Source organism: Neltuma alba, unplaced genomic scaffold, assembly GCF_004799145.2.
Source record: "Neltuma alba isolate B1F8T4 unplaced genomic scaffold, ASM479914v2 tig00011618_pilon, whole genome shotgun sequence".
NCBI classification, from domain to species: Eukaryota; Viridiplantae; Streptophyta; class Magnoliopsida; order Fabales; family Fabaceae; genus Neltuma; species Neltuma alba.
This window is the reverse complement of record NW_021636269.1, coordinates 217,665-243,072: the sequence shown is the minus strand read 5'-3', so window position 1 is coordinate 243,072 and position 25,408 is coordinate 217,665. Positions and strand designations below refer to the sequence as shown.

At 33.4% G+C, this 25,408-nt stretch overlaps 4 protein-coding genes across 5 annotated transcripts; 2 read left to right on the top strand and 2 right to left on the bottom strand.

The window, feature by feature from the left end:
- Window positions 1-428: 428 nt before the first annotated feature.
- Window positions 429-2,387, top strand: LOC114715903 (RNA polymerase II subunit A C-terminal domain phosphatase SSU72-like). Its single transcript, XM_028900818.1, has 3 exons — window positions 429-561; window positions 1,858-1,979; window positions 2,065-2,387. The coding sequence occupies exons 1-3, from the start codon at window positions 441-443 to the stop codon at window positions 2,164-2,166; spliced, it is 345 nt and encodes a 114-aa protein (XP_028756651.1). The 5' UTR covers window positions 429-440; the 3' UTR covers window positions 2,167-2,387.
- A 3,077-nt stretch (window positions 2,388-5,464) lies between these two features.
- Window positions 5,465-7,167, top strand: LOC114715898 (U-box domain-containing protein 21-like). The gene has a single exon (XM_028900809.1). The coding sequence runs from the start codon at window positions 5,588-5,590 to the stop codon at window positions 6,899-6,901; it is 1,314 nt and encodes a 437-aa protein (XP_028756642.1). The 5' UTR covers window positions 5,465-5,587; the 3' UTR covers window positions 6,902-7,167.
- A 972-nt stretch (window positions 7,168-8,139) lies between these two features.
- Window positions 8,140-10,776, bottom strand: LOC114715920 (uncharacterized). 2 transcript variants are annotated; one of them, XM_028900832.1, is made up of 5 exons: window positions 10,456-10,776; window positions 10,180-10,262; window positions 8,750-8,805; window positions 8,436-8,521; window positions 8,140-8,296 (listed from the first exon to the last, which is right to left on the bottom strand). In XM_028900832.1, the coding sequence occupies exons 1-4, from the start codon at window positions 10,625-10,627 to the stop codon at window positions 8,443-8,445; spliced, it is 390 nt and encodes a 129-aa protein (XP_028756665.1). In that variant the 5' UTR covers window positions 10,628-10,776; the 3' UTR covers window positions 8,140-8,296; window positions 8,436-8,442. The 2 variants fall into 2 exon arrangements, with proteins under 2 accessions (XP_028756665.1, XP_028756663.1); XM_028900830.1 differs by having other exon boundaries at window positions 8,140-8,521; window positions 10,456-10,775.
- A 3,624-nt stretch (window positions 10,777-14,400) lies between these two features.
- Window positions 14,401-23,862, bottom strand: LOC114715915 (potassium channel SKOR). The gene is made up of 13 exons (XM_028900827.1): window positions 23,632-23,862; window positions 21,410-21,634; window positions 21,249-21,312; window positions 20,537-20,876; window positions 19,884-20,179; window positions 19,379-19,459; window positions 18,806-18,904; window positions 17,801-18,022; window positions 16,997-17,185; window positions 16,354-16,429; window positions 15,943-16,237; window positions 15,639-15,760; window positions 14,401-15,139 (listed from the first exon to the last, which is right to left on the bottom strand). Exons 1-13 carry the CDS (start codon window positions 23,850-23,852, stop codon window positions 14,862-14,864), a joined length of 2,508 nt encoding a protein of 835 aa, XP_028756660.1. The 5' UTR covers window positions 23,853-23,862; the 3' UTR covers window positions 14,401-14,861.
- Between the last annotated feature and the right edge of the window lie 1,546 nt (window positions 23,863-25,408).

Below are 25,408 nucleotides of genomic sequence, written 5' to 3'. Positions count from 1 at the left end.
AGGGCTTCGATGTGTGTTCTTATGGAACTGGTGCCCACGTTAAGCTCCCTGGCCCCTCCCTCAGAGAACCCAATGTCTACGATTTTGGAACTCCCTAAAGCAGATGTTGGACGATCTTCGCAGAAAAGACCAAGAACTGTATCCTCCTTCTTTTCCAACTATTTTCCTACTCGTCCTCTTTCTTTGGCCAAAAAGATAACAGAAACTGGTGGGTTAATTGTAATACGCAGTAATCGACTCTGTGCATGCCTCAGTGTTCGGGCTAGTATGCTAAGATTGATTGATTTGTTCGAATTTTCAGAAAAATGAATTTAATTCTATTTAACATTGTTGTTCATTATTCCTGCATTAGCATCCATGGCACTTCAATTCTTGTTCATTGTACCATTAAGGTTGAACCTTAACGAAACTGCAGCTACAAGTGAAATGGAATTTGACCAATGCTTAAAAGGAATTCAACAGTAAAATTAGCACCTCAACGATGGCAAGACAATGCTGCTGATGGATCCTCTGACATTGTTTTTACATTTGAAGAAAAAGTTTTTGATATGGTTGCTGAAGGTTCGTAATTTTGCCAAGTTTCATTCTTTTTGCTCTGGATCGATTCTAAAGATAATGTATGTGGTTGTTCCCCTGGAAAAATAAGGGTTATCCTTGGATTAAATTTATATTGGTTTAAATGATAATAAAGTTAGAACTTACTTTTAGGCGGACTTTGATTTTACAGGAAATGACTTTCTTCCCTAGATGCGAGTTATATTCATTTTGAAAAGCATTCGGTAGGCAAAACCTTTTATAACAGAAGGAAGAGTGCTTTGAGGTGTCATGTATAGGTCGCTATAACCTTACAGATGAGTCTGTAGATGATTTACGGTTGTATAAAAACAGTGTGTAATGTTTAGTTTTATCGATTTCAAATAGAGTCAAAGCTTAATGGATATTGATAATAATTCTTGTTCTGTAAATAATGTTGTTCTCCAAAATTTGAAATCATCCTTTGTGTATTACTAGTTATACAAGTGCGTAGATGTGTATATTCATCTTCTAAGCTAAATGTCATCTCGATAATGCATGGTACGACAAGTTCATTCCATTTTTTCTTATTCTGTTTAATATCTCTCTATACTTTTTCATTTAAATTTTTTCAAAATGAATATGTGACGAGTTTATTAATCGAGATAGCATCGCATGGCTGAACATCTCAAAAGCATATCACTTTGTAGATAAAGAAGGGAAGATAAATGATCGTTCTCAAATTCCTTTATTATAATACAAATTGATAGTTATGGGCCCTCTAGGTATTTTCTCATCTCTATCAAGTCTCTGTCATAAAAAGAATTGTGCAACGACGATGTTTGTTTGGACCAAGAATTTGTTGGGCGATTGCATATATACCTTCTATTTGACCTTTTCTATATTATTATTGAAAACATAACTGCAATGCATCAAAGTTTGATTCTGTGTTTAATATGGTTTCTTACTGCAATAGTTGTGAGAATAGCATTATTCCATTGTAACAGGTTTCCTGGTTACCTGTGATGTGCATAGTTAATGGCCTCTGATTTTAATTTTTGCTGTTTTGACCTTGGGGCTTCACTGAGCTGTCAAGTTATTTACACTGTCCTTATTCCCTGCATATGAGATGAGTCTTAATTAAACCTGATTTGGAATTTACTTTCCTTTATAAAAATTCTTATTGCCCATCATTTTACAATCTTAAATATTGTTTGTTGTGGTGACTGGATTTGTTATCCTTCATTAGGAAAACTTTCTTAGGACATGATGATTGAAGACCAATATCGAGTCCCATGGCCCTGAGTTTAAATCTGAGTCTGACTGTTCTGTAAAAATGTGCAGATCTCCATAACAGAGATCATGTTCCGATGAAAACTGTATTATTGATTATAAACGTGGAGGTGAAAGATAACCACGATGAGGCTTTCACTGGAGCAAGGCTTACTTTAGACCCTTGCCAAGATGTCTGTTTCATTCCTGCAATTATCTCTTCTCATCAAGCATTTCTACACTATTAGCTGACTTCCTATGATGTATCTCTGTGCACAGATTGAAGCAGTTGAATCACGGGAGGAATCCATTGATGACATTTTTACGGCTTTCGAGAAACAACACCAGCGAAAGCTGTTGTACAGTGCCTCCTTCTGCTAAAGAAAGAGCCAAAGCGGGTCATCTCGTTCTCACTGTTTGGCCTTATGAAATTTTGCCGTTTTGGAGTTCCCAATTGCCTATTCATTCTCACCGATCATGACATAAACGTGAAGAGAAATTAAAATTTTACACTTCTGTAAATTTGACTTGTAGATTCATTTGGAAAGAAAAATTAATCTACTGTATGTGCACTAAAATTAAAAGGGTTACGTTGCCTACTTGTTCTGACCCCGCGCCTGTTTAGTTTATTTCTAGGAGAATTGCCAATTCTCTCATTCGCCGACAGGTAAGAAGGAACTTGAAGTCAAAAAGTTGATGGAGGTTGAATTTTGCAGACACCATGTTGATAGCTTCATAATTTCAGGAGTTGGCTAATTAGGATGTAAGCGGAACGGGATACAAAACTTAATTTTGTAGATGCAAAGTTTTTTCATCTTTAAATTGAGAAATCAAGTTGGGAGAGTTACTCTTATTTCGACAATTAATGCTATATGTTACCCACCAATGCCACCATGCTTAGATGAGGCTTCAGGCTTGATTCTTGCATTCACATGTTTGTAATTGTTTTTTTTTTAAAAAAAAAAGTAAAACTGAGAAAAAAAAAGTAGATTAATAAATTGATCGACTCATCACTCAACCTACTGGGTTGTGATTTCATATTTCCTCATTATTATTAATAAGATTTATTAATTATTAATTACATAAATTAAGACAATAAGTTAAAATTAGCTGACGCGCTTAAATTTTTAATTTTATTCTTGATGAAGTTGGTTTAATCCGAGGTGGATGTTTAACAGCTTAAAATATAATTAAAGAAAAAGGCATATATCAAAAAATAATGCTTGTCTCATGTTTTTGTGTGTTTTTATTTTCTTTCTTCCTTTCTTATATACATCCAAATATATAAACACATTGTTTTTTTTCAAAAAATATTTTTGTTATTAAATCATCCAATAAGAATAACATAACAAGATTATATAAATAGCTCGTGATTTTCAGACTCAGTATCATATGATCAGTGTTTTTTCCCAACAAAAAAAAGAATATTACACACATTACAATTACAATTTTATTAAACAAATTTTCATAATGAAAATATGAATTATATTAATAGATCTAGTTGTTAAACAAAGTTAGATTTGAAGAGTGTAGGTACCGTCCAATGTTGACTCAGAGGACCTAATATAAGAACAAAATCTGTGACCAAATTGATAAATTAATTAATTAATTAAGGGTTTCCCGAAATATGGTTAGCTATATATTATTAATTTTTTATTATTCTCATTATTATTAACAACTGATAAATCATTTTCAACAGGAATTTATTCATGTCACCACTTTCATCATCTTGCTCTCCACGCAAAGATGTCAAAAATTGGCGTGGTCTTCTCAACTTTGTATTACAGTGCCATTCTCACGATTTTTGACCCTTGAATGGTATGTATTTTTGTTTTAACTTAAAGACAACTTCTATTTTATTTCATAATTAAAAAAATTAAACATTTCACCATCCATTTTCATATATTTAAGCATTCCAATACGTATACGGTCAATAAAGATAATTTTAAAAAATAATAAATCTGAGAAATAAAATGTATTATGATATTATATTTAGAATCAAAATAAATTTTTAAATTTTTCTTACATTTAGAACTGGAGCGAACATTTCCCAAGATAAAAGGTAGACAAGCTTTCTCAAAATAATAAAATAAAGGTTGGCCAAAAAAAAAACAAACAAACAAACGAGAAGAATTGTAGATAATTATTTGGAAAGTCTTTATTCAAGGGTGCTATGAAGAATAGTAAACCCAGAGAAATATAAAATATGCAGAGATTATCGCTTTCTGTTATTAAAATTTTGATGCCATAAAAAGACTTCTATCAGTTAGGACTTCAACTTTCACTAAATAAAATTAATATTTTTTTTAATATTCCGTTTCATTGACACATTCCTCGCGAAGGACCATATGTGTACGGCCTAATAAATAATAAATTAGTATATGTGCTCATTTCCTTTGAGGGGAATTTAAGTTTTTGTCTCTTCAAGTAAAGTATTTGATACGGAGAATAATAGTTAGGTTGAAATTTTCGATTTAATTATAGTCAAATTTCAAACAAAAAATGTTGCAAATATGAAAATTTTAGTTGTAAATTAGTAAATTACTGCAAGTAACTTGTACTATTTAAATGTTTCGTTTGCCACCTAAATTTTTATATTTGCAAGTGTATTAATATATATTTACAATTTATCTATTATTATAATTTTTAGGTCTAAATATTATTTAATTATTTTTAACAACTAATTGTTATTCATTTTATTTTACGTGGCGAAAAATATTTATTATGTTTTATTTATTTATTAACTTGGTGTGTGTACATGTATAGATGAATCATGCATAAAATCAAACATATTTTTTTGGTGCATCGCATGAAGTCTAGAGTAAATGCGAATTCTACTATGATTTATAAATAGTTTGATTTGTGATAATTTTTATTTTATATTTTACGTTTTATATTTTTTTGGCAACTATTTATACGTTTTACGTCAATGGTTTATTTTTATTTTTATTATCAATGTCATTAATATTAATTATAAAATCTCATGGAATCATGTTATTTACAAGTTACGATATGAATAGACTGGTTTTCTCACACATATGTAATGTGCTAGTAGGTTTTTTTTTTCCTTGAAAAAATTTATTTGTATAATTAATATAGAGAGATGCAATCGATTAAATTTTAAAATAAACAAAATAAATAAAAAACATACCTCACAAAAAAGAGGGGCTTTATTTCAAAAGTTATAATTTATATATGCCATAAGAGAAAATAACTAAATAACATGGTAAGTATATAAACAAGGTGAGAAAAATAACGAGCTTGGCAATTAGTTATTTTAGTGGCAACGTTATCTGTCACCCTTGAATGAAATTTTGGATTCAAGTTTGGTATTGATATATGTTTATGAACATGCATATGTTTAATTATATTAAATAAATAAAAAAACAAAAAGAAAAATGATGAGTGTCCTTAATCCGCCCCACAGGTACGAACAAATGAAGATAACAAGTTGGCAACATTAAATATTAATATCAGAAAACTACAAAGCAACCTAGTAATAGTGTAGCTTACCAATTCTTCCTTTGAAGCTTGGATTTGAATTTATTTCAAATCTTCAACGGTCAATATTCAAATCCGATCATCCCCTGACATCCCTCCTTAACAAACATCTCTCTCTCTCTAGAATCATTCTTCGCCTCTCTGTTTTGAATCTACTTTGTCCCCCCAGTATTAATCAAATATAAATTCTCACCCGCTCAACACAGACCAATTCCAACTTCAGATTCTCAAGCCTTTGCGTTATCGAACCGTACAATCGTTTTCCTTCCCTCCCAGATTTCTTCTCTTCCAATCCTCGCAAATGGTGTTAGGATGGAGTCGAAGGAAGAACAAGAACAGGAAGCTCAACTTGGAGCTTGTTACTCCAAACCATTTCGTTTGTCCTGTTTCTCTTGATCTGATGAAAGACCCCGTCACGTTATCATCTGGAATCACCTACGATCGTGCCAGCATCGAGCGGTGGCTCGAAGATGGGAATTTCACGTGCCCTGTAACGAATCAGATTCTCTCCAGCTTTGATCTCCTTCCCAATCACTCGCTTAGGGCTATGATTCAGGATTGGTGCGTTGAGAATCGTCGATTTGGGATCGAGAGAATTCCGACTCCCAGAATACCTGTTACTCCAACCCAAGTCGAAGAGATTGTTCTTCATCTTCACGCCTCGGCGTCTTGTTTGGATCGGTATGGTTTTCTACAAGGTGTGCAGAGAATCAAGGTATGGGGTTCAGAGAGCGAGAGAAACAGAAGGTGCATTGTGGACAATGGTACTCCTAGCGTCTTAGCCTCTGCGTTTCGTGAATTTGCGAATGATTCCGTTGAGGAAAATGGGAGTTTGCTGGAGGAGATTTTGAATGCCCTAAATTGGATGCTTCCGCTTCAATTCGAAGCCCAGAAAATTTTGCATTCTTCAGATGCCCTGCGTTGCTTGGTTTGGTTCCTCAAGAATCAAGATCTTTCCGGAAAACAGAATGCCATCGTTGCTTTGAGAGAGATCCTTTCTTCTGGTAATGAACAGACTTTTGAGACTATGACAGAAATCGAAGGGACCATTGATCTATTAGCGGAGTTCATTAACAAGAGAATAAACCCAGCAATCACGAAAGCTTCAATGGGGATTGTTTATTACTTGGTTTCATCTTCTTATCCATCAAGTGAGAAGGTGAAGCTGGAATTTATTGGCCTGGGTTTGATCTCTTCACTTCTGGAGATCCTAATTGACGCAGACAAGAGCCTATCTGAGAAAGCCTTGGGTGTTTTTGATTCACTCTGTGACTGTCAAAAAGGAAGAGAAAGGGCTTTCAGTAATGCTCTAACAGTTCCTGTATTGGTGAAGAAGATCTTAAGAGCTTCTGCTTTGGCCACAGATCACTGTGTGTCTGCAATCTGGAAGTTATGCAGATATGGATCCAAAGATGATGATGAAGACGAAGTAGAAGAAGCTCTGGTTGAAGCACTTCAAGTTGGTGCGTTTCAGAAGCTGTTAGTAGTATTGCAGGTTGGTTGTGGTGATGAAACGAAGGAGAAAGCAACAGAGCTTCTGAAATTGTTCAATCCTTATAGGGCTGGCTTGGAATGCATGGACTCAGATTTCAAGAATGTCAAGAGATCATTTTGAAACTCAAATTCTTTTTGAGATTTTGGCACACATTAATTTACTTCCATAGAGTTAGAACTTAGAAGAGATAGGGCAAGTGTCATGCATAGGGTTAAAAGAATCCATACAAGCAGATAGGATATTCATTTTGTACATTACAGTAAAATTAAGATCATACTTGCATACAATAGTTTCTGTGTCCTTTGTGATTTTATGCACCGGTTACTTGGAAGGCAAAGAAATGTTGGAAAGAATTAAAGCTTATGGTATACTTTGGTGTTTGTGGTGTTTCTTTAAACATGGCATGAAAGTTTTCATGTAAGTTGCCAGTTGAATTAAATAAAAAGAAAAAGAAAAAGACCAATTCCTTCCCCTTGACCACTTCAAGCCAATTCCGCTCACCTACAGTTCCTTCTATTTTTTTTTTTTCTTTTTTTTTTAAATGATTTTTTGGGCCAGACTGCTCACCAATATTCACCAACACTAAATCACCAATCCATCTTCTTTCTTTCTTCTCCTCCTCCACCCCCCTCTCTTGTTTTTATTAATTCCAGGTATGAATCATTTAAATTAAATTTTAATTAATAATCTGTATGCCTTTTACATTTTGACATAGGGGGTGTTTGGCAAGTGATAAAAATGCTTTTAGAAAGCATTTTTCCGTAAATCGAGACAAATTCCTGTACATATTTATTTTGTATATCGTAAAATTACTTTTAAAAATAATTTGGTATTCATCCAAACACTGCTATAATTGTAAGATAAGTCAAAGTGAGACCAACAATATTGATAACTTTTTTTTTTTGGGGTACAACTCAAAATATATCAACTTATTTTTGTTGGATTTTATTTTTTACATCAATGAAATGAATTAATAGTGAATGTTCTACAATTTTAAATAGTATATAATATAATGATCATACAAAGATCAACAAAATCAGCTTGCTATTTATTACAAAGGATGAACTATAATATATTAGACTACCCTTTCATTTTGATATGTTAATAAGAATATTATATAATTTTTTTTTGGTAAGTAGAATATTTATATGTGTTGTTTTCCAAAAAAGCATATTATTTTAAAATTTTGATGTGTGAAATGAAATATATTATAAACGTATACTTTATTTAAAAAACTGAAAAAATAAACCCAACCTACCTAACTTCCTTTTTAAAAAGAAAGGCTGAAAACAAAAAAAATTCTTTCACATGCACTTAGACAAGTGAAAAGAAAATTATTGGGCTTATGAAAAAGCACGTTGGGCTAACATGGAGAGTAAATTGGAAACATATACAAATACAACGTCCAACAGAACCGTAATTTTAGGGGGAAAGAAAAAAAAATCACATAATAGAGTAATAGCATCATTTGGCTTTCAAGTTGAACTAAACCCATCAATACACCATGAGGCCTTATGAAAATTTTTTTTTTTTTTTTTAGTGAAAAGGAAATATATAAAATTAGGACAACTGTACAGAGTTTACAAAAGCACTAACATCTAAGCTTCAGGATTGATAGTACTAAGGAGATCCCGAGCAGAGACGGTGTGGCCTTATGAAAACTATTGAGCCTTGTATCTTTTCTCCACTTCCTCCAGACTTTGGATCTCCTTCTGGTATTTACAAATACGGTATATACACCTGCCACCACAGTCATTTAAAACCCAAACAGAAATCACAAACCAAATAAGGATAATTAATTTCATTTTATCTAAAAAGCAAGGAGCTCGTCAGTTTAGACCTGAGATCCCCTCATATATACATAACAATTGATTTTTTCCCCCCAAAAAAAAAGGTTCAGATAATGTGATACATATGATAGGCAAGGATCAAAAACCAAGCTTCCACAAGGGTGGTGTTGTTACTTACCAGTAGAGAAAGCATGCTGCAACACAAAGAATCACATTTCCCTGGGCTTTGTAGATCTAAATAACACCAATTGATTTTCAGTCAATGAGTCAATAGCATACGGCGCTTTTAAAGAAACAGGTATAGGAAAAGGCAAAAAAGCCAATTGAATTGTATCATTCCATCGGAAAATTATGAATCTAACCATATCAAGTAATAAGTTTGCTGTCAATGCACATTATATGCTTGATATTGAACATTTATTTGGAAGTTCCAGCACAAGTTTCTTCTATGCATGTATAAATCTTGTTACTTGTTAGGGATCACAAGAAGCAACAGAAAGTGGAAATATCAAAGGAACATCCCCAACCTGATTATCAATTATCATATGCTCTAGGTAAAAATTCCATCTTCAGAAATTATAACCATCTTCTTGTTTACACAACTATGGATATCTATAAGAAAGATAACCTACAACATTCTTTCTGCATCATGCACACTGCTAACAGATCATGTGGCCAAACTGAGTGAATTAGATTGCTAAATATGCTTTAGAGTGCAGCCTGCAGATGATCTCAGGAAAAGCAAACTCAACAAAAGGAACAGCATTTAAAAAGAGAAGTTCAGCCAACAGTGGCAATGAAAATTGGCCATAAAATGTGTCAACTTTTTATATTAGCAGTAAAGAGCTTCAATCAAAAGAAAGGTGAGGAGCTGAGAAAACATGTACTCCTTTCAGTTCAAAATATAAGATAAACTTGATTATTTTTATAAGATAACATTTCGTTTTGCCTAAGCATTTAGTAATTTTTTTTTTTAAAATTTTTTTTACCCTTAACATATATTCTCTTTTCTCTTTGACCCGTTTGTTGCAACTTTTATTTATTTATTTTATTAATAAGGATATGTTTGAAAAAAAAAAACCTTCATATTTATTGTTTTAAACTGATTTTAATTGATAACCGTAGATGGATAAAACTCATCTTATATCTTGAATTGGAGGGAGTATCTTAAAACGATGAGGAGCATGAATAGCATTTAAAATTGCTCTGCAGATATACAGCTCTAGTTCTAAACCAAGAACACCACATCTGTTAAATAGACGAAAGAGAATGTACAACTCAACAAAATCATGGCAAAAGAGAACCTATATGGCACGGTACAATCAGCACTAATTCAGGGTTTACGTGGTTAAACCCCAATTAACCCAGGCTTCTTGTCATTGTTTTGTTTGCAATATTCAAAGCAACGTTTTCTGAAACAATGATCAACGGCTGAAACGCAGTCAGAAATTTAAATGCTACATCCATGGTAAGACAACATCGATCTTTCACCGATAATTCTCTAAATCAGTTATTTAGCTCCTTATCGATGCCTCAATTAATTATCTCACCTTAAACTCAAATCCTGGAAGAAAGGGGGGAAAAACAATGAATATGAAAGATGCTTACAGATTTCTCATATCGGTCTCTCTCTGCAGCAGTACAGACCTCAGAAGTACACATCAACCGATGCTCCTTTTTCCAGTATATATCTGGAATCAACCACAAATCCTGCTTACTCAGTGCAAACAATTGAAAATCCCACCAGAAAAAATTCCATTTCCAAAATTGCAGAAATGCACACAGGGAAACCCTAGACAAAGTAAATTTAAATCACCCGACCCCCACCCCCAACCGAAACAGAAGATATTCGGGCAGGAAGGAGGAAGATAGAGAAACGAATACCGAGAAGCTGGAAGACAGAGAAGGGAACAATGAAAAGGGCGGGTTGAAGAATGAGGGAAATAAGAGAGACGAAATGGTTCTTGAGGAGCTTGGGAGAGGGAAGAGTGAGGAGAACAGCAATGGCTGCCTCAGCTGCAACAACATAGGTGAGAATAATCCACTGAAGCGCCATCTTCGGGTAATCGTTGGTATCACCACTCACTTGCCTCCTCCGTCTCCTTCTTCCTTGCTTTGCAGAGGGTGAGTTGTTCCTTCTTCAGTGGATTACCGACAAGGGTAATTTCACTCTTCAATGCCGCGTGAACAACAATGCCTAACGACCAAGTTTAGAACAACTTTGCCTGGAGGGAAAATGACCTGTAATGTAATTACACTTAAGAGAGAGAGAGAGAGAGGATTTCGTTTGACAATTGTAAGAATTGGTTTTAAAGAGCTTCCGAAACTTTTTAAAACTTCGTTCCAAGAAAGAGGTACAAACTAATATTAATTTCATAAAAAAAATAAAATTATTGCCTCTCATAATAAAAGTAAAGGAGTCTATTTATAAATGAGACTAGACAATTTACAACATATATATATATTTATAATTAGAATTAATCTTTTTACTACCTGAAAAAGATGTCCGTGAGCCACCTCTTACGCAACAGGAGAAGGAACTTGATGATGAGTGATAGCTCGGCCAGTTTGGTTGTATTTTTGTTATATTGAATCCATTTTTCATTTAAAAAAAAAGATGTCTGTGAGTAAATAAGTATAGAAAAACCCATTTATAAGTTTTGACTCTTCAATGCGAGCGTGGACAACAATGCTTAACAACAAAGTTTAGAACAACTTTGTCTGAAGGGAAAAAAAATCAAGGAGGGAAAATGACATGTAATGGACTAGTAATTACACTCAAAATTAAAAAATGAACCAACCGCGTCCTTCTCCTTTGTCCTTGTCTAATAAGAGGGGGGAAAAAGAGAAAATTTCGTTTGAGAATTGCAAGAATTGGTTTTAAAGAGCTTCCAAAACTTTTTAAAACTTCACTGTAGAACCAAGGTCCAAACTAATATTAATTTCACAAAAAAATGACGCTATTACCCCTCATAATAAAAGTGGGAGAGCCTACTTGTAAGCGAAACTAGACAATTTATAATATACATATATATATTTATAACTGGAATTAGTTTTTTTACTATGTGAAAAAGATGTTCGTGAGCCACCTCTTATGCAACAGGAGGAGGAGCTTGGTGACGAGTGATAGCTTGGCTAGCTTAGTTGTATTTTTGTTATATTGAATCCAGTTTTTCATTAAAAAAAATAGATATCTGTGAGTGAATAAGTATGATAGAGCCTATTTGCAAGTGAAACTAATTTCACTTTTCAACGCGAGTATGGACAACAATGCTTAACGGCGAAGATTAGAACAATTTTGTCTGGAGGGGGAGAAAAATCAAGGAGGGAAAATGACATGTAATGGACTAGTAATTACACTCAAATTAAAAAAATGAACCAACCGCGTCTTTGTCCTTGTCTAATAAGAGGGGGAAAAAAAGGAAATAGAGCTAAAAATACTCAAGATAACATTTATATTTAACATAACTGATACCAGGTATTTCTCTTTAAAATTTTTTTGGTGAATATAATTTTTGGTTATTCAAATTTGTTCTTATTTTGATTTTAGTCTCTTAAGTTTTAAATCATTGGTTTTAGTCTCTCAAGAAGTAAAATAGTTTAATCTTTTATTGAATTATAAGGATTAATGTTTTAAATGAAAAGAAACTTGAAAAATCAAAACTTATTGTTTAAAACTTAAAAGACCAAAACCAAAATGAGAATACATTTAAAGGACATGTAATGGACTAGTAATTACACTCAAAATTAAAAAATGAACCAACCGCGTCCTTGTCCTTGTCTAATAAGAGGGGGAAAAAAAGGAAATAGAACTAAAAATATTCAAGATAACATTTATATTTAACCTAGCTGATACCAGGTATTTCTCTTTAAAATTTTTTTGATGAATATAATTTTTGGTTGTTCAAGTTTGTTTTTATTTTGATTTTAGTCTCTTAAGTTTTAAATCATTGGTTTTGGTCTCTCAAAAAATAAAATAGTCTAATCTTTTATTGAATTAATGAAAAGAAACTTGAAAAATCAAAACTTATTGTTTAAAACTTGAAAGACCAAAACCAAAATGACAATATATTTAAAGGACCAAGTTTATATTAACCCAACTTTTTTAAACAAGGTTGTAAGTTTTGGCAAGAAAAAAAAAGATGACATTGTAAGTTCAAATCTCACAAAAATATATAATGAGCATGTGAATAATGAATTTTTTTTGAGATGATATAATATTAAATCCACACATTGTTGAGAACGTTGCAGTGACGAAAGAACTGAAGTCGGACTGGTTAAAATGTTAATTGAAAATAAGTTTTTGTGGCTGAGAAGAACTAGATCAGAATTAAACTATTATTGAGTTGAAATTAAGAATTTAACCAGAAATCAGAAAGATTTTTAAAATAGATAAGAAAACCTATAAAAGTTGTTCTTTTTTTTCCTCTAAAACATATTATTATTTTTCTTACTTTACAAAACATTAGTTGAACATTAATGATCAAATTTTTTTTTAAAACTTAATTTAAAAAAATAAAAATTATTTTGAAAATAGAAAATCAAACAAGGTCTAGGTTTACTTGGTTTCCAGAATTGATTAGAATTAGAGCAGCATCATGGTTAAAAAAAAATTTATGAAAATATTTACACGTTACAAACTAAAGAGCTTTTAACATCAATAATGAAATTTGAACCTGCACTACTGTGAAATAACGATCTAAGTACTTACCAATTCTACTGACCTCTATTCACATTTGATTCTTCACTGCAGCTTCTTTCTTGACGAGCGAGAGAGGAGGAAGTGAGGGGAATGAAGCCTGGTCCGAGAAACCATCTCAGTCATTAGTCGTTACACACGGCTACATCTTGAACCAAACTCCATTCCCCCCACCCTCATTCTGTCACTTTCTCATTTTATGCATAGAATCCTAGAAAATCCCAGTAAATTTTCCCACATGAAGTATATTTTTTTAGATAGAGCAATGCTTTTTTTTTTTTTTCCTGGGGAGAATCCAAATGGGCAAAGGTAGAAGCTATCTCTGTTTGTTTTTGAAGAGCTCAGGAATTAGAACTCATCATGTGACCAATTGGAGGCTCTCTTTGTCTTCAAGACTTTCCAACATTGAGTTCTACATTGCTTGCCATCAAGGTTATTGCATCCATCACTTTCAACCATCCCAATTTATCTACAACACTTCATTTTTTTATTTGTCCTTAATGAAAAATTAAATCTGAATAGTTTTTTTTTTTAATACTTCCCTGACACATGATAAGAGAGAAAAGATTTCAAAAGGGTGAAAGCAGGTCCACTGTTTTGTTCAAACCTTAGTGATATTATTGAATTTTCAGAGCTTTAGTTTTGACTCATCTGTCACTTGAGTTTTTTTCACCTTTCATATAAGAAAGAGAAAAGAAAGAAAAAGAACTGTGATGGTGAAATACGAGCTCTTTTGTCTCCGTTATCTTATCTCCTAAGGTTGGAAGGAACCAATAAAAGGTGCAAAACTTAGCCGGATAAATGTGCTACCAACCTCCCGAATCATGATTAACGCAAATTATAGGTTCCTAACATTTTCAACCGCCAAATCTTTTTATTCTCTATGCATTGTATAGAAATGTTTAAATTTTCTTGAAAGAAGTATAATTTGTAAGATTACGGTGTACATTTAGGAATAAAACGGTCCAATATATATTGATGAATTACTCCTCCGGTCCTAAATGTAAGACCCTTATACACACTAGTACAAGGGTCTTACATTTAGGACCGGAGGAGTATCAATTATTTAATTTTACACTGACATCACATCAATGAATGATAAGCAGATAAATAAATAAATCATTTTTTAGTATAATGTTTAACTAAACTATGGTTTTAATGATTTTCAACATGAAATTAAATACATAGTTAATATCAACACAGTTAACCCAATTTGGGTTTTCAGAACAGTGAGTACATCAATGCTGAATTGAAACAGTAAAATAAGCCTCAAGATCTGTCGAGATCCTACACCTTTTGTTGGGGGAGGTTCATTTCACATGATAAACTTTTTACTTTCAATAACAATTGCAGTTCATAACATACATCATTTCCACCAAATATCTTCTGCTCTAAAAGGCACCTAATGCAAATAAATCAAAATGTTGAGGCCTTAGGCAATATTCTTCCTTCCCACCTCTGTTTTTTCTCCATGATTTTTCATTCTCTGCCAGAGGGAGGGAAAAGCAGATTGGAAGAAGCTAGTTTTAACTGCATATTCCCTTCTGCTGTGCCTGGTGGTGCCTTGGGTGACTCAAACTTCTCGATAAATTTATGAACTCTCTGCTTGTTCTTCCCTCACCAGAAATAGCTTATCATCATTGCCAATCAAGTCGACGTCAAGAATTTTACCCCCATGTTCTGATAAAATACAGGAACCACTTGAAGAGTTCAGATGTTTCATTGCCACCTGCACAAGTTCTTCAATGCTTTTTGGAACCCATAAGACAACTCCCTGTCTTCTTTCCTCTTTGTGATCCCATGGATGGAAAGGAAACACAGTGCATTTCTTTCTTGGAATTTCATCTGTTGAAGGTAATAGCACTTTTGCTGCGAAGACAGATCGTAGTATATTATTATTGTTGTTGTTGTTAAAACAATCCAGTTGTAGTGGATTTTCTTTACTTCTACGGAAAAAAGGGATACAATCCAGTTAACTAGACCTGATACAGTTATAATGGAGAAATTCCATTGTAATAAAACGGGAAAAACCATTAGTCTATTGATAGGTGCTCCACTCCTCTGTAAGTGACAGCATAAGTTCTCATTAGTCTAGTGATAGATACAGTTATGAGTATTTTATGTTCCTAAGTTGAAGCACTGGAATGCTAAAGTTGGAAAGAACTGAGTGCAGTGCTTGGGAATCCTAGGCTCTTAACCTTTTAGATATCCGTGTTTATAATGAGTTCTTATTTCAATCCAAAAATAAGGATATTTATGCTCCCTACATTGAAGGTACACAGTACACGTTCTCAAGCAAAATGCTTAAATGTTCACCTCCTAAAAATCCTCCAAGAAGGCATGACATGCTTAAGAAAGGTAATCATACCTCGAGATTCTTGTATACTGTGGGATAATTCGGTCAACTGAGAAATTTTTGCAACTTGGAGCATTTTGATCATGTTCCTATTTCCACCCATATGAGCTTCATCAAGCGGCGTATTTCCCCATCTGCAAGTAGGAAGTCGTCGAGGAATTACTAAGCAAGTCAATAAACACGAGACAGGAATACCGTTATGGGAGCACCTATTGTTACCAATACTCTGATTTTACATTAGAATCATAGAAGGTGTGGAAAACATACAAAGTCGTTGTCCGACAGAGCTAATAAATATTTGATATTTAAATCATACCTGTCCTTTGATAAAACACTTGCTCCTGCTTCTAGAAGCAACTCAGCCATTTTACACAAACCTTCAGAGGCGGCTATGTGAAGAGGTGTACGCTGATCATAATTCCTGGCATTTGGATTTATACCGTAATCCAAGACCCGCCTTAGAAGGCTCAACTCCTTGTTTGCAACAGTCATGCAAAGAAAGTTCCCAGCATGATCCATGGTAAGAGTAGCCCCCGCATCCACAAGTAAAGAAGATGCTTCTTCATGTCCATTCTTGATGGCTTCAAACAAGGGGGAACTTCCAAATTTATCTAGGACAAATGGTTAATTAAAATTTAATATAATGTTATGCTTGTGTCATTTTTTATAACCAAAAAATTTGGCTGTAGTCACTGAATTCAAATTAAAGTTAAGTTTCAAAGCTAACCAGAGAAGTTGATAATCACTCCATGTGCAATAAGAAAATGAACGATTTCTACATATCCTTTTGATGCAGAAATAAGCTGAAAAACAAACACAAAAACAAGTTAATACAATGTTTTTCCCTCCCTGCATATTCTTTTTGCTAAAGTATGGGTATCCTTCTATTAGAGGCAATCCTATTTGAAGCACTGTTAAGCACTAAATGTGAGCACCTCTCCCAGCAGGGATTTAAACCTTGGTTCACCACGTTATGAGGGACTAGCCCCTTCCGCTAGACTCAACCCTCATTGGTCCTCCCTGCATATTCTATCAAGTGCTTACTTGACCATATGATTTCTCAATTAATAATATCTCTTTTTCTCCTCCTTTTACCACTTATTTTTTCATACAAAAGTAAGCATGAAGAAAATCTGACTCAGGAACTGAAGGCCTGGCATTAACTTGTGAAACTTAGACTGGTATCTGTTTAGGAGATCATTGCCTCCCACAAGTTGCCGACGTTGTCATTCCAAGGACAAGCTTCACCCACTCATATCATACAGAGAAAGTACAGGACATTTCATATGTACAATACAGTAAGTGACAGCACAGGAGGCTTCATTATCATAGAATCATGAAATAATATGTTGGGCGCACAGAATTCATACCAAGGGTGATCTACCATCATAATCAGTCTTGTTGGGATCTGCTCCTGATTCAATCAAACGTTTCAAAAAGTGAATGTCCCCTTCGTATGCAGCACAATTCATTCTCATAACCATCTCTTTTTCATGATTTTCAAGAATCAAGGAGAAGTTTGATTGCAGGAGCTTCTGCTGAATACTGGAATCTTTTCCCTGCTAGTCAAGAACAATCATGAAATAAGGAAATATCAAGAAAAGATCTGAAGCCAACGGCAAAGGCTAACACATAAATTTCTAATGCCAAGTGATGTATACTTGAATGACGCAACATTTCTGTTTTGCGATGTGCTAGTGCGCTGCTACCTACTACAGTTATAGTGGATAGATCTCAGATGTTTGGAATCAAATCATGACCTCAACATCATGCCAATCTTTCTTGATGCAGAGACAACTATGTGATGATGTTTCCTAGGGCGAGGGAAACCACAGATAGAAGAAAAATCCTGAGTTTGTAGGCACAGACATCTTCTAGGTCCCAAAAAATAGCCAATAACGAGGTGAACTACGATCAGTGTGTGTGTATCCTCCTATTGTAGACAATCCCATTTAAGGCACACTCAGACACTAAATGTGAACACTAGTACTAGCGGGGATTTAAACATTGGTTTGCCACGTTATGAGAGATTAGCGTTTTTTTATTAGACTCAATCCTTGTCAGTTACAATCAATATATTTAATCGGCAACATTTTGAAGTTATAGATGTTATTTTCAACCAAAATATGAAATGGAAAAGAGAAAGAAAAACCAATTTTCCACAGTGAACAGACCTCGAGGAGATTGTTCATGATAGCTCGACCATCTGCAAAATACACCTTCAGTGTTTCCATAAAGGAATGCTTATCAAGTCGCAAAACCTTGCAAAATTCACATGCTCGTACTGTTGAAGGTTGAGGTATATCACAAAGAAAAGAAACCTCGCCAAAGAAACAGTGGTCTTGCAAATGCCTTATGAACACTTCTTTATCAACATCTTCTCTCCTCATCTCAACCTATAAAGAAGATAGAATGCTGTCAGGCCCAATTTACAGCCAAATAAAATGCAAATTGCTGCCTTGGATGGGACTTTACACCGCTTTTGCCAATAAAGAAGCAAATTGGTCAAAAGATAAATAATTTAGCAATCATTATTATGCTTCTTTTTTTTGTTGTTTTTTTTTTTTTTGGGCATACCTCGATTTAACACAACTTCCTTGTTCAGATTGAATATTTTAATGCACGTATGGGTGAAACAAATGTTTGAATATCCTTATGTCTGAGAAATTGCAGATTGAACATTGATCAAAGCTCTGAATCAAATTTGCTCAAATGTCTCTGGTTAGTAAAATATTCTGGTATGTTCTTCATCTTCCATGACATTCTCCTTTAAACCAGGTGCAGTACTGCAGTTAAAGCTGCACACAAAGGGTAGTTCTGATGTTTTACACTAGCTCTACATTATCAATGCCTGGTCCAAACTGTAGTTACCGGAAACGATCATTGCTTTTACATAAGGTACAAAGGTAAGTGAACTTAGGTTTGAAGCTGTTTTCATAGTCTTAAAACTGTTCACAAATTCAAATTCATGCCAAATATCTTTCCTATCCAGTGCCTATCGTGCAAAACTCAAGCAGAAACGTGTTACAATACAAGAATCAACAGCTGAAAATTTGAACACATCATAAACAACTGGAACCAAGTGAGCATGAGAGTGACCATAAAGTGCACATTGCAAATAAATGCCCAAAAAAAAAAATTTCAGATAAATGTTGAAATGAGTAACTGGAAATTCATACCAGCTCACCATCGCATACAAGGTAAAGTTGATTGGCTAGATTTCCTTGCTCCATAATCACTTCTCCTGGAAGGAAAAACTCTTCATGTACTCTGATTGCCTAACCAGAATTCCAATTAGAAATTTCTGCTCAAAACAGGACAAGCTTCTACACTGTTTCTGTTAGGACACAAACTGAGATGAAATGCAAAAATGATATATTTAAAACATTGATCAGGTTTAAATGCCTTGATAGGAAATTTGCGGACAAAAAGCATGTTTTCTTGGTGCCTAAACCCCCGCATATTGTCTGAAAGCTCACCAGCTCATGCTTCTTTCTGATGACTTAGTGACCAGGAACTGGTTCCCATAAAATATTAAATCAGATAATTACGATCATTATTGTCATTAGAGTAAATTCCCCAAGTTTTGAGATTGCATCTAATGAGTCGAATGTTCAACATTGGAACTCAGATAAACATTTACATTTCTAAAGACATTAAGATGTAGGATTTGGTAGGTGTAAACAGACAAATCCAAACTTAAAAAGATAACAATTCTGATCCAAGAAGATAATGTTGAAATAATTTCTTACAATTTGCTTAATGAACCCCAAAGAGCATCCCTTGAAAAGAGAAACTTCTTGTATAAATTTCTCATACAAATTCACTGAAATCTGCAAACAAGGATAAATAGTCATAAAAGTATCAGTAAAGTACACTTCCTTCTTGAATGATGTCTAAATTACATGGCCATCTCTTCTATTTTGAAATAGATCCCTAAAATCAAAAGACGAACTACATTGACCTCCTTTAGCAAAGCTGACGTAAAATTACAACTGTTTTAAATAGCCATTCCCCAGTTTTCTAAGGCTTTTTGTATATTTTCATAAGAATGGAGAGGGTTGTCTAATTTGAGCATCTTCCAAGAGAAGGGAGAGCAATTCACTCAAAAAATATGTATATAATTCAGAAAAGCATTTCTGAAGTCAATGATTTTTTTGGGAAATAACAGTAGGGATACACTCAACCAAAAAGACGGAGAATATGACAAACTAACAACATCAAAATAATTGCAGCAAGTTTCACTGCTACAAAAACCTTTGCACGAATAGAGGCTGGAATATCCTGAAGCACAGCTGCCTCAGTGTAACTGCGATCATACTGTAAGCGTAAATGGCCTTTTATCGCTTTAGTTATCTGCTTGTCCAAATTGTTTTTATTCATGTACTTGATAATATCAGCCATTTTATCCCTAAACCTCTCTGTTTTTGATCCTTTCACAATCAGTGCTGTCATATTACCAAGAAGGTAAGCACCAAGAATCATATCAAAGGAGACATATATCATGACAAATATCATCTCCCTGACATTGACCGCATGAATGTCTCCATAGCCTGCGGAATGATAAAATAATGCATCAGAACACATCTTAACAAAAGTTAAACCGTCCTAGTATTTGGTGAAGAAAGGTTAGATTCAACTCTGAACGAGTGTCTCTAAATAAGGAACAAGCATATAAAGGAAGATCATTATTGACAGTATAAAGAAATCATTCCCAGTAAATCTAGTTATAAGAAACTAAGACAAAACGAAGTTACCGATTTCAGCATGGATTTATATCAACTCACGTCAGGCGCTCAACAAAGTGATAAAAAATAACCCATACGAGCAGGAAAGAAAGTAAGCCAGATAAAGAGAGAGTTGGTTTACTATAATGATTCCTAAGATTTAGTTAAAAGCAAGATTCTTACCAACAGTTGCCATCGTAACAATTGCAAAGTAGAGCGATGTCACATAACGCTTCCAAAGATTGATATGTCTAAAGTCTGTATAGCTATAATCACCCATCTTTAAGCTGCCTATCCATGTATAACCTTCGTTTGATGGAGGCAAAGTGGTAGCAAGATAGTAGAAGATACAGGCAGCTGTGTGGGTGCAATATAGTTCTACAACAAGAAGTTTCGCGATCCTAGTAAAGAGGTAATTGATCCTAATATCTTTCTCCAGCCTCTCAAAAAACTCTGTCACTCTACATGCTCGACTTAGCCTAATCCATAAAAAATACCTGACGGCTTCTTTCCTCCCAGTTGCCTGGCCAAGGAAATAAATTCATGTCACCTTAAACAGAAAGAAGGCCAAGTTATAGAATCAACGATAACAGAAATCAAGTGGATCTAATAAATCCATGCTCAGGAAATTAAATTAATTATGCTGTTGGACAATAAAAAACTAACGAATGGTGCGTCAATTGTTATAAGCACTAATTAAGAGGTTCAATCAAAGAAACAATATGCATTAAAAAAAATTCATTTTATAAAAATTATAAATAATCGAACTTCTGTCTAACTCTTTTTAGAAATTTCTATTTTAATATAAATAACACACAATATACCAACTTGTTCTCAATTACAGAGGTTGGCTTGTAGCCAGCCTTGTCGCATAGACAAATGAATAAATAAATACCTTGTAAATATAATCCCACGGAAGACAGCTAAGAATATCAACTGTGAACCGAGACTTCAGGTACCTACAATTGAAATCGCCAACAAAAGTATCAACAAAATAATTCGGCAAAAAAAGATTACTGAAAGGTTAAATTAGAATGGGAAGAATATGAAGGGCACCTCGTGGCAATTTGAGTGTGATCGTAGACCATGCAATAGGAATGGATGTCACGATAGGCGACGAAGAATCGGATGGCGATGTCAACAAGGAAAGCAAACTGGCCGGCGATGTCGAGCAAGAAGACTTCCTCCGGCAATCCTCTGAAGAACCCGAACTCTAGAGGAGTGAAGAAGGAAGAGTACACCGCCCATAACAGAATGAAATACTTCCACAAGATGTACCATCTGCAAATTTTTCAACAAAGTTGCCATCATTTCTGAGAAAACAGAACTTGGTAGAGAATTCGAAATTTTCACAGCTTTTTTTATTTCTGGCTAACAAATTTCACAGCTTAAACCACGACGCTGGTTGGCGCCAAAAGTCCGTTAACGACTAACTTCGCTTTTTCGGGTCGGACAGACTCAAGCCTAACTTGCCTTTGGGCCTTAATTTTGGGCTAGGTATTATTGAGACCAATCTTCGGCCTTTTGTTATAAAGATAAGTTGCTTGTCACCAAAAACATTTCAGACCCAAAATAAAACAATTAAGTTTATTTCAGAAATTGCATTCGATAAAATTTATGTTTAAAAATTTATAAATCTATGATTAATACCAAGTTCGGCATTCACTTACCATTGTATTTTAAAACATTACTCCTATTTTTTTGAGAAAAAAATCAATAAATAGCCAAATAACTCATAATGTTGAAAACTTGTTACAATGCTAATAATAGGGGAAATTATTTTCAAAATGCATAACGCAAGTCACATATTGAACACTTACCCCGTTAAATAATTACACGAAAATAATTCGCTCTCTTTTGCAACATTTTATCAACAAAATTCAGAATTTAAAGCCTCTGAGTTTTTTTAATTTTTTTTAAGAAAAAAAACCATATTGGGCCCGGTCCTAAAAAGGGAGAAGGGTCTCTCAATAGGTTTGTTTTTCCAACTGAAAATTTTAAATTCAATTTTTTGCTTTATTACCAAGACTTGTATGTAGAAAAAAAATTATCACCATGAGAGTTTTCCAAACAAATAGTCTTGAAAGAGTTACAATAAAATCCCAAAAATAAAAATACTAATAAGTCCTAATAATAAGTAAGAAATGATTATTTAGTACTATGAAACTTATCATTGCAAGCTACTCTGTTGTCATTAGGAATTTCGTATAATTATGTTCTTTATTTGAAATTTCATTGTATTTCTCCCAATAATCTTTCATAATTTGACGAAACAGGAGTCATATGGATTTTGGAAGCGGCTTTCAAATCATGATGTGGATTAAGAGTTAACGATTTAAGGAGCACCTCCCACGTGTATGCATGTCCATTATTCTATCTTATCATGGAGCTTATCATATCCTGATTAATAACATTCTCACATTTTCCCCAGTATTAATTAATTATTTGAAAATTTTAATTTAAGTTTGAAATTGGATATCTTAGCATTTAGCAACCAGCAAGAAAAGGCGAAATCGTTGGCCAAAAAAAAAAAAACAAAGAAAGAAAAGGCGAAATCGAAAATTCACAAAACAGTAGTTTCATGAAGCTATAAATAAGCTTCGGGGTGATCATTTGCGAAAAATTCATTAAATATTAAGTAATTATACATCATGCATCTAACCATAATTAAAATTTTAATCTGAAAACTCAAATAAAAAACATTTTTTTAAATTTTATTTTTTTCTCTGGACTCCTGAGCTGAACTGTAAGCAACTTCTTTAAAGAGGTTATTTTCGTAGCAATTATACTTGTGTTGAAATCATCAAATATCAATGTCATGGCAAAAATATAAACTGTTTAAATTAATAAAAGAACTTGTGTTAAAACCATTACAATTATGAAATAAAAAAGTAAGAATTGTAAAATTACCATTTATGCATGCTCTTGAAGTACACACACCCACTACTATATTGTAGCCATTGAAGTAACAAGTGACTAGCTTGGAATTGGACATGATCTATAGTTACGATATCAAACATGCAAAAAAATTTTCTTGCAAACAGAAATTAGTTTTGTGGAAGAAAAATCAAGTAAAAGTGGATTATCTTTTTTCTTTTTTCTTTTTTTTATGTTGCCAGCAAGAAAAGTGGATTATCTGGAAAAAGTAAAAAAGAAAAGCGGACCATTTATGAAACTAAATTAAGAAAAGAGATCCACTTGATCTGTCTAAATTGAAGGGAGCGGTTATGGAAAGTTGAACAGCGGTTTATCGCCGGGAGAGTGAGAGAGAGATGTACCCGTTGTCTGGACGAATCAGGAATCGGCGGTGGAGATCAGCGGTGGCGCTACCGCGCGGGGCGCTTCCGGTTCGCCAACTAGAATCGGGGTCGGCGAAACACAAATGGAGACGTGGCCGAAAGCGAAATCTTTTGCGTGGCTGCTTCCTGGCGGAGTTGAACTCTTCTTCGTCGTCGTCGTCGTCGTCGTCTCGTCTTCTCATCGCCGTCCTGGCGTCCATTGTGTGAAGCTTTTTTTAAACGGTGAGAAAAGGAGAGCAGTGGAAAGAAGGAGAGCAGCGACGAAAAGCATTTTATAGTTAATTTGTTTCCTTTATTTATGTTTTCTAATAGAATAAAAAAATATTAAACTATATAAATATTTTGTTTAATCATCCATCGTCAATCAGTATAAATATACTAAAACACTACTACCTATAATAATATAATCGTATAACTATAAAGATTATGATATGAATCCCGGAAGTGGAGGTATAATTAAATTTCATAAAGTTTGCTAATTTAGGATTTTATTTTAAAAAAAGAATATGAAAATCCAAAAAGGGAAACTTCATGATAATTTATAAATTGGGTTAATATAGTTTTAGTCTTTCAAGTTTACCCTCATTTTAATATTAGTCTCTCAAATTTCAAATAATAGGTTTTGGTTTTTCAAGTGGTAAAATGATCCAAATTTTTATTCGATTCTAAAGACTAATGTTTTAAATTAAAAAAAATTTAAAAGATCAAAACCCAAAATAAAAATAAAGTTAAAGAATTAAAGTTTGTATTAACCCTTATAAATTTGAAGTTTTAAACTTTAGAGGATCATAGGCTGAACAATGTGGTCCTCCCAGATGAATCGTTTCTTTTATTTTAATTTTCTCCTCCTATTTCGCTAAAATTATATGTACTTAATAATCAGTGAACGTGCTATCAAAAAGTTTTATATTTAAAAAATAAATCAAACAAATAAATGAATGAATTAAGAACCAAAAAAAAGATTAGAGGATATTAATTTTGACGTTACGAATAAGAACCCTGCAATAGGTGCATGTTAATGGTGACAAAGAGAATCACGAGAAGAATTTAGAATTTTAGATTTTGATTATAAGCATCGACTTTATACGCTTTCATCTCAAATTATGCCTTTGGAGAGTACAGGACAAATTAAAGCATGTTATAAAAAAATGTGTATGAAAAAAAAAAAGGACATATGATAAGCGTTCTCAAAGAACTTACATAATAATATAAAAACTTGATCTAAGTATTTTCTCTATATATATATATATATTCCAATTCTCTTAACTAATATATTTTTGTGGATTTTTAAGTTTAATGATCTAATCTAGTGGTTATAATTTACATTATTATACTATAATGGATTTTTTTTTGGGTGCATTATGAATCATATTCTCACCTATAGTAGTTTACTGTTGTGTTGTTGAATCACTAAATCATACAAAATTCTTATAACTGTAAATAATCTTGTTAATATTGAAAATTTTATAACAAATTATATCTATACAAATAACTCGCATGCTATTAATTTTGTTTATTATTTATTTGCACATTGTTAAAAGTGAAAAGAGCTTATTTGCATGTAACTTAGAATTTCAGAAGTTATATATACAAGCAAGAATATAGTTTAAGGGAGTATAAAATTGATTAGTTTTAGGTTATTTACCTAGACTTAAAAATTTAGATGAATTTATTATTAAGTTTTAAATATTAAAAAAATTATTTGTTAATATCATATCAATATGGCTGGGTGTTCACTGAAGGACTTCACCTGTCT

Bases quoted from the DNA above. Each gene is read 5' to 3' on its own strand.
- LOC114715920 (XM_028900832.1), bottom strand. From the start codon at position 10,627: ATGGCGCTTCAGTGGATTATTCTCACCTATGTTGTTGCAGCTGAGGCA. The intron at 10,263-10,455 runs GTATTCGTTTCT...GGTTGATTCCAG, and splicing joins CTCTGTCTTCCAGCTTCTCG to ATATATACTGGAAAAAGGAG. The intron at 8,806-10,179 runs GTAAGCATCTTT...GGTGTTATTTAG, and splicing joins GAGACCGATATGAGAAATCT to ATCTACAAAGCCCAGGGAAA.
- LOC114715915 (XM_028900827.1), bottom strand. From the start codon at position 23,852: ATGGACGCCAGGACGGCGATGAGAAGACGAGACGACGACGACGACGAC. The intron at 21,313-21,409 runs GTGCCCTTCATA...TTTCAATTGTAG, and splicing joins CACACTCAAATTGCCACGAG to GTACCTGAAGTCTCGGTTCA. The intron at 20,180-20,536 runs GTAAGAATCTTG...ATCATTCCGCAG, and splicing joins TGTTACGATGGCAACTGTTG to GCTATGGAGACATTCATGCG.
- LOC114715898 (XM_028900809.1), top strand. From the start codon at position 5,588: ATGGTGTTAGGATGGAGTCGAAGGAAGAACAAGAACAGGAAGCTCAAC.
- LOC114715903 (XM_028900818.1), top strand. From the start codon at position 441: ATGCTTAAAAGGAATTCAACAGTAAAATTAGCACCTCAACGATGGCAA. The intron at 562-1,857 runs GTTCGTAATTTT...AAAAATGTGCAG, and splicing joins TTTTGATATGGTTGCTGAAG to ATCTCCATAACAGAGATCAT. The intron at 1,980-2,064 runs GTCTGTTTCATT...CTCTGTGCACAG, and splicing joins CTTTAGACCCTTGCCAAGAT to ATTGAAGCAGTTGAATCACG.